We start from the raw sequence: 15274 nt of genomic DNA on the forward strand, positions 1-15274 counted from the left end.
ACGCGCAGGCCCAGCGGCCACGGCTCACGGGCCCAGCCGCTCCGCGGCACGTGGGATACTCCCGGACCGGGGCACGGCCCCGTGTTCCCTGCATCGGCAGGCGGACTCTCAACCACTGCGCCACCAGGGAAGCCCCCCAGCTCTGCTTTTTAAAAGTGCCTGTGCTCAACCTCCTACCTCCCCTGGTCTGGCCTCCTACAGGCCCGCACAGCAGGCAGAGCACGCCTTTGAAACCAGCCACTGGATTGCGAACTGTCTGCTTTCTGAGCTCAACCCCTGGGCCCACAGCAGCGGCTGGCGCATGGTAGACACTCAGCGGCAGCCCAACCCGAACCTATCCTGGGCGCCTTCATGTAGCCCCTGCCTGGGTCCTCCTGGCACCCAGTGAAGCACCAACAGAATCGGCCCCCTTCAGACAAGGATGCCAGAGCTGGGCTGAGGTGCCCGAGGGGCCCGGTTTTGGTTCCGCGCCTTGGGGAGACCAGTACCTGCGGGGAAGGCCTGGAGAAGCGATGGAGAGGATGGAGGCGAGCTGAGCCCCGGCCCCTCACGCTCACGGCCTCCACCATCGCTGACTGCGGCCCCGTGGGGCACAGGCTGCTCCCTGCCAGCTCAGTGGTGACCCCACGCTCTAGCCCACCCAAATCCCTGATGGCGTCCAGCAAACACCCCTCCCCCACTGCTCCATGCCTTCTGGCTGAGGCGTCCTCCCCTCCCCCACCAGACCCAACTGTCCTCACCCAGCTCTCCTCCCACGCGGCCCACACTGTCCCCAGGAGGCCTGCTCCGTGGGGTGCCCCTGACCTGCCCCCGCCGCATGCGGCCCAGCTGCCTGACTGGACCTTGGCTTGATGGCCCCTTCGGTCAGAGGCTGCGTCCTGTTTGTCTGGCTCTGACCCCCAGGCCTGGCTGAAGCGTGCGCGGGCCTCACCTGCTCGCAGAGGGAGCGCAGGCCCATGTCATCGAGCCGGTCCAGCTCGAAGGTCTCGCCCAGCATGGGGTTGAAGGGCTTGGCGATGCGGTGCACGGTGGTGGAGTAGGAGGACACAGAGAAGGCCGCCACCAGGCACATCTGCTCTACGGAGCTGGTGCAGTGCACTGCCTTGTCCAGCAGGTGGTGGTACTCCAGGTCCTCCGTCAGCCGCTGGAGCATGGACAGGGGCTCATTAAAGTTGACCTGCGGGCGGGTTGTCAGGTCGGGGGTCTGCACAGACCGTCCACCACTCCCAGCACAGACCTGGGGTTGTCGGCACAGCAGCCTTGCTTTTCTCAGATGTTCAGGGACATCACTGCTCAGACCACCTTCACAGAGAGGCTCATCTGAGGACCTGTCTAAAGCCACAGCCCCACTCACTGGCCTGCCTCCCCGCCCCTCCTGCCTCAGTTTTCTCCACAGCCCTCACCACGTTCTGACCTGCTGCATCTGGCAGAATTCTGTTACATTTACTGTCAGTCTCCCCTCCTAGGAGGTAAATGCCACGGCAGTGAATCATAGGAATCAGTGAATGAGTGAGTGAATGAATGAATAGGTGAATGAATGGATGAAGTGGGTCTACCTCGTATTCTGAGCTATTATGCAAGTCTTCTGTCCTGGGTCACACAGTGAAACCAAATCTGGCCTGGATCCCCCAGCTCCCGCTCCATGGAGATGCCACTGTGGTCTGGCAGCACGAGGACGCCAGCCCAGCCCTTGGCCTGCTGGTGACCTCGCTGGGGTGGGGACCAGGGGCAGCCCAGCATGGAGGAGGAGGGTCCACCCGGCCCCATACACAGCCCAATGTTGCCACTCCCCATCTGCCAGGGTGGGAGGCACTTTGAGGGCCCCGTCTGATCAATGCAGAGCCCCTTCCTGGCTCCTTACCTCCAAGTGTGAGACCTCTGCCCTGGGGGAATTTCAGCAGTGCAGATGGAACACGATTCAATAACACGTTACATGCTCCTCAAGTGTCATTAAGAAAATGACAGCTAGGGCTGCGTATACTTCCAAAGGCCATTACTTCCCATCCACGCACAAGAAAACAGCCCCCAGGGCCCCCCTGGCCGCCCCGCCCGGCCCCTACCGGCATGGGGATCTTGGAGAGCTCCCGGCCGATGCAGTTCTTCATGATGCTCCAAAGATTAAGGCTGTAGTTGGGCTTGTCGGGGATGCGGACACGCCTCTTGACTTTGGGGGGGCCCTGGGGCACAAGCGAGGTGCTGTCTAGCACCTACCAGAGAAGCAGAGCGCACCCGTCAGCAGAGGCCAGGTCGCCTCCTTGGCCCCCAGGCCTCGCCCTCGCTTCTGGCCCAGGGCGGTCTGAGGACCAGGCCCGCCCTGGGACATCGCTAGCGGGAGGGGAAGGCTCTGCCTGAGCTCAGATGAAGGCACCAGGCACAGGGCCCGCCCCTGGAGGGCCCGAGTTCAAAGTGCTGGCCTCCCCACTTCACACCCCCTTCGGGGTCCCACCTCACTCACATTGTCTGAGGTCCATTCCACGGAGCCTGTAGTCCCACCTTCAGCTTTTCTGCAGGAAACACAAAAGGGAAGGCAAGTTATTTACAGATCCTGAGGCCTCCTGGGGACCCAGCCCCCTTCTATCCAGTCCCCTCAGTGAGGTCCGAGGGGCAGCCTGCATCTCCAATGGGAGCGTCTCCAGTTCAGGACTCAGGTGGGGCTGAGGGACCTGGGGCAGCAGTTTGGAGGGGCTCCCACCCACTGGTGCCCTGTGGCAGCAGCCGCCCAGCCAAGTTCTCACCAGGGGTCCCTGCACACAGGCTCCTCCTGGGGACTGGCTGACCAGGACCCAGAGAAGCCAAAGGGTGGGCACCTCTGGGAGAGCCCCCGGGAGCCCCGTGGGTCCCCTCTGGCATGGACAGACCCCATTGTGTCCTCACTGTGCTGGTCTGATTCCCGCATTCGACTTGGGTTCAGGAAGGGAAGGAAGTGGGTCGGATGGATCTCTGTGCCCAGGAATACTTGTGGTGAGATGGTGGCCAGAGCAGCAGGGGGCACTCTGGCTGAGGGGCCCAGGCTCTGAGGGAGCTCCCAGAAGGGGTGACCTGGGCCAGCCCGGTCAGGGGACGGGCACTAGGCAGTTAGGGCCTCGGATGGGAAGAACCCACCCAGGTCCCTGCAGAGAGGGGGAAGGCACTGCAGACAAGGGGGCACCCGGCAGAGGATCTGCCCACTGCCCAGTGCAGCTGCAGCACGAGTTGGGGGGCTGCGTGAGCACTGGGGGCTGTGCCAGGAGCCAGGGGAGCTGATGAAGAGTACTGAGCACAGGGTCACCTGCTTGCTGGTCAGGTGGGAGCAGAGGGCCCTGGGCTGTTGCTGAGGTATGGAAGGAGGCCAGGGCGGGGCATGCAGGAGGCAAGCCCAGGCCCTGGGGGCTACAGGGATAGGGGAGTGGACAGGGAGCCAGAGGGAACCTGAGCAGGAACCCCCTGGCCTCACAGCCCAAAGGGTGACACTACCAGGCAATAATGAAATTGCAGAACAGCTAAGCTGTGCTAATTTTGAGAGCAATATAAGCGATTTTTAAATATTACTGGGAAATGCAGCGTTCATAGCAGCACTATTTACAATAGCCAAGACATGGAAGCAACCTAAGTGTCCACTGACAGAGGAATGGATAAAGATGTGGTACATATGTACAATGGAATATTACTCAGCCATGAAAAAGAATGAAATATTGCCATTTGCAGCAACGTGGATGGACCTAGAGATCATCATACTAAGTGAAGTAAGTCAGACAGAGAAAGACAAGTATCATATGATATCACTTATATGTGGAATCTAAAATATGACACAAATGAACTTGTTTATGAAACAGACTCACAGACATAGAAGACAAACATGGTTATGAAAGGGGAAAGAGGGATAAATTAGCAGTTTTGGATTAGCAGATATAAACTACTATATATAAAACCGATAACAAGGTCCTACTGTATAGCACAGGGAACTATATTCAGTATCCTGTAGTAAACCATAATGGAAAAGAATATATGTATTGGGTTGGCCAAAAAGATGTTACAGAAAAACCTGAACGAACTTTTTGGCCAACTCAGCTTATATATATATATGTATGTAAAACTGCATCACTTTGCTGTACACCAGAAACTAACGCAACATTGTAAGTCAACTATACTTCAATTAAAAATTTTTTAAAATATTATTGGGGGGACTTCCCTGGTGGCACAGTGGTTAAGAATCCGCCTGCGAGTGCAGGGGACACGGGTTCGATCCCTAGTCCGGGAAGATGCCACATGTCGTGGAGCAACTAAGCCCATGCGCCACAACTACTGAGCCTGTGCTCTAGAGCCTGCAAGCCACAACTACTGAGCCCGTGTGCCACAACTACTGAAGCCCGCACGCCTAGAGCCCGTGCTCCGCAACGAGACGCCACCGCTATGAGAAGCCTGTGCTCCGCAACAAATAGTAGCCCCCGCTCAACGCAACGCAGCCAAAAATGATGATAATAAATAAATAAAATAAATATATATATAAAAATATGATTGGGAAATGGAAATATACCACTGATAGGACCAGAAACTCTCTGAGGGGTAAGAGGAATCCAAACCATGCCTTTTCCCTGGAAGAAACCAGGACAGGGAAGTGGTGAAACACGCTGGTCCACAGAGGCAAAAAAGGAGCAGCCACAGGTTTTCACCGGCCTCCTCCTGGCCGGGCTGGGCTTCAGGGCGGGGTCAGGGAAGGCAGCATGGGGTGGGCAGGCAACAGCAGATATGTAGGAGTGAGGCCGCTGGGAAGTCTGCAGTTCCTGAGGGCGAGCAGGGGAGCACGTGGTCCTGACACACCTTGTGGTGAGGGTGTCAGTGGGCAGCACGGGCTGCAGTCAGTTCTTTCCCCCGTGGGGCTCATCGGCCACTTCTATGTCCCTGAACGCTGCCATACCCACCAACCCTTCTAGGGTCAGGACCTAAGGCAACCTGACGAGAATGAGCAACCCTGGTGAGGACTGAACCCCGAATCATATTAAAATCTGTGTTCAAGCCCCGCATGCTCCCCTGACCACAGCCCTGCCGCCCACCCATCTCACGCGCTTCCCTCCGCACGTGTCCTGCCAGCTCGGTCCACAAGCACAGGCGCTTCCCGAGGGTCCCAGGGAGTGTGGCAATGTGGCTTTCAGTGCTATTAAGTGTCTCATTTACTATTAATGTGTATTTAGAAAGATCCTGAAAGAGCAAGATTTTATGAAAAGTTAAACAAAGGCTTTGAAGTAGAAAATAAAAGAGGCTTTCTTTCTGTGTCTCCAGTCTGCTCTGGAATGCTGACACGGTGGGTGGAGTGGCTGGGACCTTGTGCGGCTCTGGGGCAGGAATTGGATGCAGCCAATGCCCTGCTGTCCATTTAAAATGAAATCCCAATACAAGCTCTATTTGGATATTTTTGATTTAAGGAAGAACAGAACCAATCTAAGCAAAAATACCGTCTGGAGCAAGACTTAAAGAAAACCCCAAGCGCGAAGAACAGGTGGAGCACGAGAACAAGCCGGCACGGCTGACCCGGGAGAGGTTCCTTCCAGGTGGCTGCCCAGCCCCGAGCCCACCTGTCCTCCTTGGGCTCAGTGATCACTGTGATGAAGGACGTGGAGTCTTCCATGGCGTCGAAGTACTCGGTATCTTCATCTTCCTCACTGTCTTCGCCTTTGGTGGTTAAGAGGCTTCCTAGAGACACACAGAGCCACTGCCTCAGTTTGCGACTTCAACAGTCGCGCCTGCCCAGGGAGGTCTAGAGCCCGCGGCCCCTCCCCACCTCTGTCACCCGGCTGTGGTGCCCGCGCTCCCTTTCCTGGAACGCACTTTCACCCTCTTGCTCAGAGCCTCCCTCCTTCTGTAAGCTTTCCCTGATCTCTAAACATGCTGGTCAGTCTCTGTGTTCCAGCTTCCCTTTCTGATGGACCCCCTTCCCAGGGCACCCGTGACCCTGAGCCCCAGGTTAGGTGGGCAGCCACCTGGCACCCGGAAAGCCCTGCCACAGAGGGGACAGTTGGGCTCACTGAGCTCTTCTCTGGAGATTGGGAGGCTAGACATGGGGAGACTGTGCCCACTGTGAGGGCGTGGGGGATACAGAGGCACACGGGCACCAGAGTCGGCCAAGCGGGCCCAGATGTAGGCGCGTTGAGGGGTACGTGTCCTGGGGGGGTGCTGTGTAAGCTGAGCCAGCTGGCAGAGGGGACACTGAGGGTGGACTAGATGGATGGACAGACGCCCGCTCACCCTCGCTGAAGCTCTTGGTGGGGTTGGCGGCCCGGCCGGGGGCGCTACGGAAAGCGCGCTCGAGGCTGTTGTGCTGCTTGGCCAGCTGCTCGATGGTCTCCTCCAGATGGACGCGCTGCTCCTGCTCATACTGCAGAGCCCGCTGCCATTTCCGGCTGTGCGTCTCAGCTAGTTCCAGGAAGTCCCTGCAGGCCTGCGAGGGGGCGTGGCCTGTGAGCTAGGCAGGGCAGAGAGGAAGAACCGGGGGTGCCGTGGGCCCTCCCCCTCCCTTCGCAGGTGGGTCAGAAACACCTTTGCTGCCCCCTGTGGCTTCCGTGGGGTCATGGGGACCCCGGCTTTCTCAGAACCAGCCTGGCATCTGCCCTGGTCGGTGCCCCACAGTCAAGATGCCATTCGAGAGCACTAAACCCGGTGTTGCTGGTCATGCTGCCTCGCCAGTATCAGCTGGGGTGCTGGGTGTTCCTGGTGGCAGGGACCCCAGCTCTCAGCTGCTGCATCCTCACTGTGGTCTGGGCCTAGGTTTGTCACAACCCCTGTCCCCACTGGAACCAACACAGCAGCTCAGGCCAGACCCTGGCTTTGGCACAGAAGGAAGGAAAGCCACCTTTCTGCTACACCGCCTGGCTCAGAGTTAAAGGGTCTTGTCTGACAGAGGAACTGGGACTCGAACTTTCTCTGTATCACATAAACTCTACTTTTAAGGTTCCCCCTTCAAACTTGTGGCCTACTATGACATCCAGATTCTTTTCAGCTTCCCGGGTCCATAGGTGGTTCCAGCACACTCTTAGGAAACGGGATGGTTGTTTTGCCCCTGTCATCACAGTAGAGAAGAGGGTCTGAGCCTCAGCTGTCCCTGGAGGGCAGCGAGGTCCCAGCCGGGCACGGCTGGACTTGCCCTTTCTGGACTCCTCTAACGTGGTCGGAAGGGACATGGTTCCCGGCCCAACCTGCGTCAGTGACCTCAGGCTGCCACTCCCCACAACCCCCTTCCCACCGGCCACTGGGCTCCACGCACATCATGTGAGGTCTGACGCTGAGGGTTAGAGACTTGATTCCTGGAGGGAGAGGCACGGTGCCCCTCCTCTGTGACAGGGACCGCACAGCACTACCTGAAGGGCTGTCGGGAGGAGGCAGGGAGGTGACGTGGAGCTCGGGGCCAAGGGGCACTCAGTGGACACCCCCTTCATCACGCTGGTGCCCGAGCACATGCCTTCACCCTGCCTGGGCTCGGCTGGCTCTCCCACCCCATAGGGAGCCAAGCCCCAGTGGCAGCCTGGCTGGTGGAAAGGGCCCCAGCCTGGGGCTCCAGAAGGCTGGCCACTCATCTGGCCCCGCACGTCACTCCTTAACAAGCCCTCCCCGGGCACCTTCCCTCCATCATCCCATCTCATCTCACCCCCAGCACCATGCAGAGTGGGCAGGGCAGGGGCTCCCCCACCCTGCCTTTCTGAAGATGTGGAAACGGAGGCCCAAGGCAACCAGCAAAGTGTAGTGGAAAAGGTCGCGTGATCAGGACTGGGAAGGCCCAGTTCCTGCATGGGTCACTCAGCCCCACTGAGCCCATGTCCTGTCCATGAGCCACAATGGTAAAGCCCCACAGACCCTGCATTCGCAGCGCCCCCCCACCCCGTCTCAGTTCACCCAGCAAAATCCTTGAGGTGGGAGGAGAGGGATCGTCCCTGTTTGACAGATGAGAAAACAGGCTCAGTTCCCAGCAGCTCCCCAGCAAGGCTCTGGGGAGGGGGCACTTCAAGGGCCCTCCCTGGCAGGTCTGGTCCCTGCCCAGCCACATGCCACTATAACCCGCTTCTCCAGAAGGGGCAGGGATTTGTGCTGACAGGTGTCCTGGCACAGGTTACGGGGAGGGAGAGACTTTAGTGGGGAAGGAAAGAAATCTCCTTATGCACTTAGCAGGCTCTGGAGGTGAGAGAGGCTGCATCCAGGGCTGTTGCAGGTCTGGGGCTATTCTGGGTCTATAAGGCTCGCCCACTGGTGCAGAGCTGCAGTCACTGACTACCATGCAATTTGGGGACCCCCAAGGTAGGCTCCTGAGTGGCCTGTGTCCACTTCATCCTTGCTTCCCCTGACCCTAAGCTCGGCCCCAGTGCCCAGTCAGGTTAGTCTGGGCTCCAGCCACCCGTTTGCTGACCAAGGAAGGAGTCCTAACTGCAGGGGTGCCGTCACTCTGCCGCTGCCCCGGCAGCTCTCAGGCCACCGAGCCAGGTGTGCAGTGCTGTCAGAAACGCACCCCAGAGGCCTGGCTCTGGCGGGGGGTGGTGGTGGTGCCCTTGTCTCCCTGGGCAGCGCCGGGCCCACCGCTTCAGGGAAGCCCCTTGCTGGATCCTCCTGTCCCCCTGAGACTGACGCTCAGGGAGGAGGGGCTGCCCAGGTCAACAATGGGTGAACAGGACAGGACCCCAGGCCACACGAGGCACAGTCCCTTTGCCTGGCTGTCTTGGGGAGAAGGTGCAGGGGCCCGGGCTGTGTCATGCACGGAGCATTGTTACAGGTGAGACACACGATGGGTGCTTCACATTTTCTGGTTCTTAGGGTCTGTGGGTGCCCTGCCCAGTGGCAGGTTGCCTGCCCCATCAGACTAGCTTGGCAGCTGCACAAGGGCCTCTGGACTCTGCCCTCGCCTTTCCTTAGCACTGCTCTGTCGTACCTGCTGCTGTCACTCCCTGCCAGCCCTCTACAGCTCCTGCAATCATCTCGCTGAGTTTTAACACAGATGGACACTTTCCTTTCATATAATTCACAGCCTTTAAAAGAAGGCTTATTGGACTTCCCTGTTGGCACAGTGGTTAAGAATCTGCCTGCCAATGCAGGGGACACAGGTTCAATCCCTGGTCTGGGAAGATCTCACATTCTGTGGAACAACTAAACCCGTGAGCCGCAACTACTGAAGCCCGCGTGCCTAGAGCCCATGCTCTGCAACAAGAGAAGCCACCGCAATGAGAAGCCCGCGCGCCACGATGAAGAGTAGTCCCCGCTCGCCGCAACTAGAAAAAGCCCGCGCACAGCAACAAAGACCAATGCAGCCAAAGATAAATAAATTAATTTATAAAAAAAAAAAAACAAGGCTTATAAAAGAGCCACAAATAACAGTATAAAATAGCCAAATGTCATGGTAAATAATTTCCTACAAACTCATGTCAGAGAGCTCTACATGGCCTCTGACCTTCCTAGCAGCAAAAGCAAAGAAGGAAAGATAACCAATAAGTTTATAGTTCCCTGTATAGCACAGGGAACTATACTCAGTATCTTGTAATAACCTATAAGGAAAAAGAATCTGAAGAATAAATAAATAACTGAATCACTTTGCTGTACACCTGAAACTAACACAACGTTGTAAATCAACTTCAATAAAAAATAAAATTAAATTTAAAAAAGCAAAGAGGGAAAGATGATTGTGCTGCAAAGATGAATCAGGCTCCCTTCCTCCTGCCCTTGATGTTCGTGAAGCTCTCAATACTATAGGAATGATATGGAAGGGAAAACAGAGTGTCGGTTTCATTTTCTGAGACAGCCGACAGCCTCTTACAGACCTGGTCCCAGACCCTCTCCACACTCAGCTCCTGGGGCCCCGTCCTGCCCCACGCTCTCCCTCCTGTGTGACCACGTGCCTTCCTCCCCTTCTCCGGCCCCACCTCCCTCAGACCCCCCACCCGCTGTGGGTCAGGGCTGTCAGTGCCGGAGGGGTGGCGCACTCTCACAAGCACTGAGGTGGCCGTTTTAACAGCGTGACCGAGGAAGACATGGAGGCTCAGGGAGACCAAGGGGCTTGCTCAAGGCCACAGGCCGTGCGTGTAGGGCCAGGGTCTAAGTCTCCCAGGGCGTGGAACCAACGCTGTCGCTGTTTATTTTGTCAAGCTGGATCCTTACCCCCATCCGGATGCCCCTTGAGGTGATGTGGGGTCCCAGGGCCTTCCCAGAGTGGGGTTGGGCTCCTGGAGATGCTCGCTAACAAGGATGTCGGGGAATAACCCTGTTCAAGCAACAGGCCCCAGCCCTGCCTGGTCCCTGCAGCGGAGGCTGTTGCCCACACAGCCAGGGCTGCCGGCTGATAACCTGGGTGCCCTCCACCTTGCTGCCCCTGCACGACAGGCTGATATGGAGCAGCAGAGGGACAGGAAGTCAAATCCCCAGGACAGCGGGGGCCTCGCCGGGGCCACATGCAGCTGGGCTGGGCGATGAAGATCAGAGCATGTCAGAGTTGCCTGAAGAGGGGGGCACGGCGGAGGCTGCTGTACCCCAATATCGCGGGGCTCATGTGGCCGGACCAGGGCCTTTTCCACAGACTCCGGGGTGTGGGGGTCATCTGCAGCTGATGAGCTGCCCTGGTCACCCTGAGGGCTGTGGAGAGCCCGCCTACCCCCTCTGCCCTGAGGTGCCTACCTGGTGTCCATCCCCAACTGCGCCGGTTTCCTTTGATGCTGCCGACCTCCTCCAGGCCCCATCCCAGCCAGCCGCGAATGGAGGCAGGTGCTGGTCTGGCCCCGCCGCCCTGGAATGCTGAGCTGGGCTGTGCGCCGTGTGCTCGCTAAGCTGGATTAGGCCTGGGGCCCGGCGATGGGCGGGTGGCTGGGGGTGGCTCCCAGGGGCCCAGGAAGGGCCTGGCTGACCCTGGCCCTGAACACGGTCACACTTCCCCTGAGGCCCCGCCACAACTCTCAGAGCTCACGCACCACCCTGACCAGGAGCAGAGCCACAGGTCACCCCAAAGCCCCCGACTCACACACACTGGGCCAGCATCCAGGCCCCTCACGGCATCGCCTCGCTGCCTACTCTGGGGCAGGCCCATAACCTCCTGGACCTCAGTGTTCTCGTGAACAGAGGGCTGAACCCCAGGACTCCTGCAGAGTCCCCGATTCTGTGACCCACTGGGGTGATCATCCTCTGGACGGGAACTGGGTTCCAGTCTCCCAGGCCTGCCCCTTCCTCCCACCCCCACAGCCGTCGAGAGGGTCCCTGAGATGAAGAGGTGCTGGGTCCTGTGGGCAATGCGATTCTACCTCTGTGGGGAGGGCAGGGGGCCTGTTGACATGCCCAAAGCAGAGTGAGAACCAAAAGCCCAGAAAGGAAATGGCGACGCCTCCCCCATGCCCCTGCACGGAGGCACCCACCGAGGACTCTCCCTTCCCAGAAGCCGGGCCCGTGAAGCGGGCTGTGTGAGGGCTGCCTGCCCGGGGAAGCGTGTCGGGGCCCAAGGGGAGTGGCTACCGGTCACCCCGACAGGTGTCGCACAGGACAGATGCAGAGGGTCTGAGCCGGAAACCTTGCCCAGCTGTGCCGGGAGGAAGGAGGACGAACGCTAATCGCTTTTGCTGTTCCTAATCCTAATCCTGACCACAACCTCACTGCTCTGGGCGAGCAGGGCACGTGGGCAGTGGCCTGGGTCTCATGCCCACCCTGTGTATGGCCCGGGGAGCCTCTCAAGCTCTAGGAGAGTCTGCAGAGCCGGGAGCCCGTTCGGGCCCAGCCTTCAGTGGCCGCGTGGAAACCATCAGTCTCCTGCATGGTCACCGCCGTCCTAGCTGGGCCATGAGGAGGGTGCTGGAGAGTCGCTGGATGTCGGGTGGGCTGCCCTTGGAGCCACAGAGGAGGTGGGGACAAGGGCCAAATGCCTGGTGGTCCCAGGCTGGGTGGGTGCCCTGGGCCGACAGGGCCAGCTCGGTGACTGTCCCCAGCTGTCGGCACACAGCAGCTTCCGGTAACCCTGCTCGCAGGGAGGAAGGGAGAAAGGGCCACGTTTCCACCTGCAGCCAGCCAGGACCCGCTCTGTGGCTGACAGCCATGTGACTGGCCTGCCGAGGCTCTCAGGCACAGGGCTCCCAGGTCAGTGGGCGGCCAGGGCCGAGGCTGCCCATCTACCCCACCACATCGATCCTCACATGGCCAGTGTCACTATGGACCTGCCTCTCAATGGTCTGTAGTAATAATAAAGGTGGTGAACAGGAGAAAAATGTGCAGAATCACGGGTTCCCTGAGCCCCTCTGCATGGCCCGCAGCTCACACTAGGGACACATCAGGGTCAACAGAGTCTCTCCTTCCCCTCCCACTGAGGAGCAACAGGCTGGCCTCAGCACATTACCTCCCGATGGTGGGAAAGGGCTGAGATTCAGGCTGGGACTCTCTGGCGCGGACGCAGCCATGCTGGATGAAGCACAGCCATCTCAGGCTCCAAGACCAAGAGTGGGTCCCCCAGGAGCTGCGATGGGCGCGCCAGGCTCTCCCGGGGGTCTCTCTGGCTCAGGCTCAGCCACGCCGCCATGCTCCGCCATCCACCACCCTCCCGGCCCCTGGAGGCTGGGCAGCTCCCAGGGCCGGGCCCCCTTTGCACGTGGCCCTTGGCTCGGGCTGCCCCGCGCACAGGGGCCAGCCCTTCTCAGACACGGAGGGGATGGTCACAGCTTCTCCTTAATGTGACTCGCTCACAGCACTGGGGAGTCAGCTTCTCACTTCAGTTCAAACTTTAAAATAGCCCTTTTCACATTCAAAATAGTTTACCCCTCGTGCACAGGAACCAGCACCATCTGGCTGCCAGTTTGCCAACCGATTTTAGACCGTCCTGGAATCTATTTTTACTCATCTTCCCAAGCCCCAAGTGAGCAAGCTGTCAGGAGCAGAACAGAGGTCAGCTGGACGGGAACCTGCCCACGGGCCCTGGAAGGACGAGGAGGGCGGCTCTGGGGCCTCTCACCACCACTCTGCTTGGGTGGGTGCGAGGAGCCCCTCGTGATCTCCAAACAGGGCTCAGCGAAGCCTCAGCATTTCCAGCGGTAAACAGCCCCTTCTGATCTGGTCCGTTTCTATGATGCCGCAAATCCAAGGTCCTGGCCAAGTGCCCCGAGTTGCTGCCTCTGCGTCTATGTACCCCCCCACCTCTCCCACCTATCCTCATCGGCGTCCCTGTTCCCACTCCCGCCACCGCCTCCCCCAGCCCCCAGTGCCTCTGCTCCCCCCTCACCGTGCTCTCACAGCTCCTCCGACTGGAGCTGAAGCCCCCTCCCTCCAGGCCCAGCTGTGCTGGGCACGCATCCTCCGCCACTTCCCCATGCCCCTGCCATCAGGATCTGCGCCCCATCCCGCCCGGCCGGCTCTGTTGCAGGCACCAGGGTGTGTCCCTCGTGGGCCACTACCTTCCTTGGTAAAAGCATGCCGGGTCCATCCCACTGGGCCCTTGGAGGGGGGCCTGGTGGGCACCACCCTCTGTTGGCCAGCGCCCACCCCCTGGCTTTCTGCACCTCGACTGTCCTTGGTCTTTTGTGGGGCTCGCCTACCATCCAGCTCTGCTCACCCACTGGCTGCCCAAAACCTGTTCCTGAGGTCAAGGGCCCCCCAACTCTGAGGGGCCTCTCACAACTCAGGTGTGGGTGCCATGTCAGGAGGGGGCCTGCAGGAGCAGAAGTGAGGAGCAAGCCCCGAGGCTGCCGGCCGACCGAGGGGCTCAGCGCCTTCATGCTGGGACTGTGGCTGCCTCTGGGCCTGCCTGAGAGTCATAAAAGCGGCTCTCTCCCTGCCCAGCTCCACCGCCCTGGCCTGCGGACAGACCCTGCTTCCCCCGCAGGGAGGGGAGCGTGCACCCCACCAGCCCAGGGAAGGCTCACCCCAGAATGACTGTGGCACCACTGTGGGGCTCTTCTGCCCAGGGCAGGGGCCCAAGGCCAACCCACAGGGGAGCCCAGGTGTGCTGGGCCTAGTGACAGGTGACACAGCCCTGGCCCTCTGCACAGAGCCCCACGGCCAGCAGTGGGGACGGCCCAGGACCAACAGCTGTGACCCTCTGTGCTCATGCAGCCGCCGGGCCTGCCACCCTTGGGCAAAATGACCACTCTGGGCCTCGGGGGTGGCACGTGAATAATACAAATGACAACGATGACAAGGAAGCTGTAATGACACCAACCGCACGTGGCCGTTGTGAGGAGCAAACAAAGTAATGGGAAGAAACTGGGGCGGGTGCCTGCTATCACGCTGCCACCATCCCAGAGGCCTGCCTCCAAACCAGGGCGCTCTGCTTTCCCACAAAGACAAACTTGCGGGAAAAAAGAAGAAAATGGGAGTTCGTTCTTTTCACTTTATGGAAACAAATACCCAAAGCCTGAGCTCGTAACATGTCTTAATTCTGCCCTTCTCTACCTCAAACCTCGTGATGGAGCCAATACTGTAACACTGCATGCGTCCTCGTTCTCGGGGAGGGAGGTGCCGCTTGCGGTCCCCACACCCGGGCCGGGGGAGCCCTGCACACGTGCAGCGCTTCGAGGCTCAGTCTCTGAACCACGGCTGTTCACTGCGCTGTGAAGTTCCTTCTAAATGGCAGCAAACGCAGTTACCCACACGGTGATCCAAGCATGGACCTGCTGCACTGCCTTTGATCAGACTCACAAAATCACCCACTAGGGAATTTTGCCAGACACTAAGCAATTCACTCAGCCGCTCCCACATTCTTTCACAACCAACTCTCTCTCTCTCATTCACTGAGGCTCCCATATGCTGGACACTGCCAGGCATGGAAGCTCCAGGGCTCCCAGCATCACCAGGGAGACCGTGTCCTGTCTCTGCACACTGCTGCGGTAGAAAAGCCCATGAAACAACAAGGTCCTACTGTATAGCACAGGGAACTATATTCAACATCCTGGGATAAACCATAATGGAAAAGAATTTTAAAAGGAATGTATACATGTGTATAACTGAGTCACTCTGCTGTACAGCAGAAATTAACACAAGGTTGTAAGTCAACTATACTTCAATTAAATAAGTTATTTAAAAAAGAAAGAAAGCAAAGCCCACGAGACTCGTGGACCTGCAGACAGGGCGACGGTCAGCAGAGCTGCGAGGGGGCAAAGGTGGGCAGAGGAGGGGTTCCTGGCCCTCCTGCCCCCGCTCAAGGGAGGGAAGGGTTTATTTCCCTCCTACGAGGCTCAAGGCTCTGGAGCCTGAAGACGTGGGCTCTTATCCTTAGCAGCTGCCTTAGTTTCCCCACTATAAGCGGCTGAGTGGGTGGGGGGGAGATGGTGCATGCAGAACGCCTTGCAGGCGACATGACCATGGGTAC

General features: G+C 58.8%; 1 protein-coding gene across 7 annotated transcripts in view; it reads right to left on the reverse strand.

Moving 5' to 3' along the window:
• OSBP2 (oxysterol binding protein 2) overlaps positions 1-15274 on the reverse strand; it is a 150284-nt gene that overhangs the window by 15963 nt on the left and 119047 nt on the right. For 3 of the 7 annotated variants that reach the window (XM_024120610.3, XM_024120609.3, XM_028480339.2), the window contains exons 4-8: positions 6220-6412; positions 5550-5667; positions 2456-2504; positions 2061-2207; positions 932-1177 (exon numbers count right to left, since the gene is read on the reverse strand). In XM_024120610.3, the coding sequence (XP_023976378.1) occupies positions 932-1177; positions 2061-2207; positions 2456-2504; positions 5550-5667; positions 6220-6412 (753 nt within the window). Of the gene's footprint in view, positions 1-931; positions 1178-2060; positions 2208-2455; positions 2505-5549; positions 5668-6219; positions 6437-15274 lie in introns of all 7 variants that reach the window. The other 4 variants (XM_028480344.2, XM_028480336.2, XM_028480342.2 and 1 more) reach the window with 2 other exon arrangements.

Source organism: Physeter macrocephalus, chromosome 19 (genome assembly GCF_002837175.3).
Source record: "Physeter macrocephalus isolate SW-GA chromosome 19, ASM283717v5, whole genome shotgun sequence".
NCBI lineage: Eukaryota > Metazoa > Chordata > Mammalia > Artiodactyla > Physeteridae > Physeter > Physeter macrocephalus.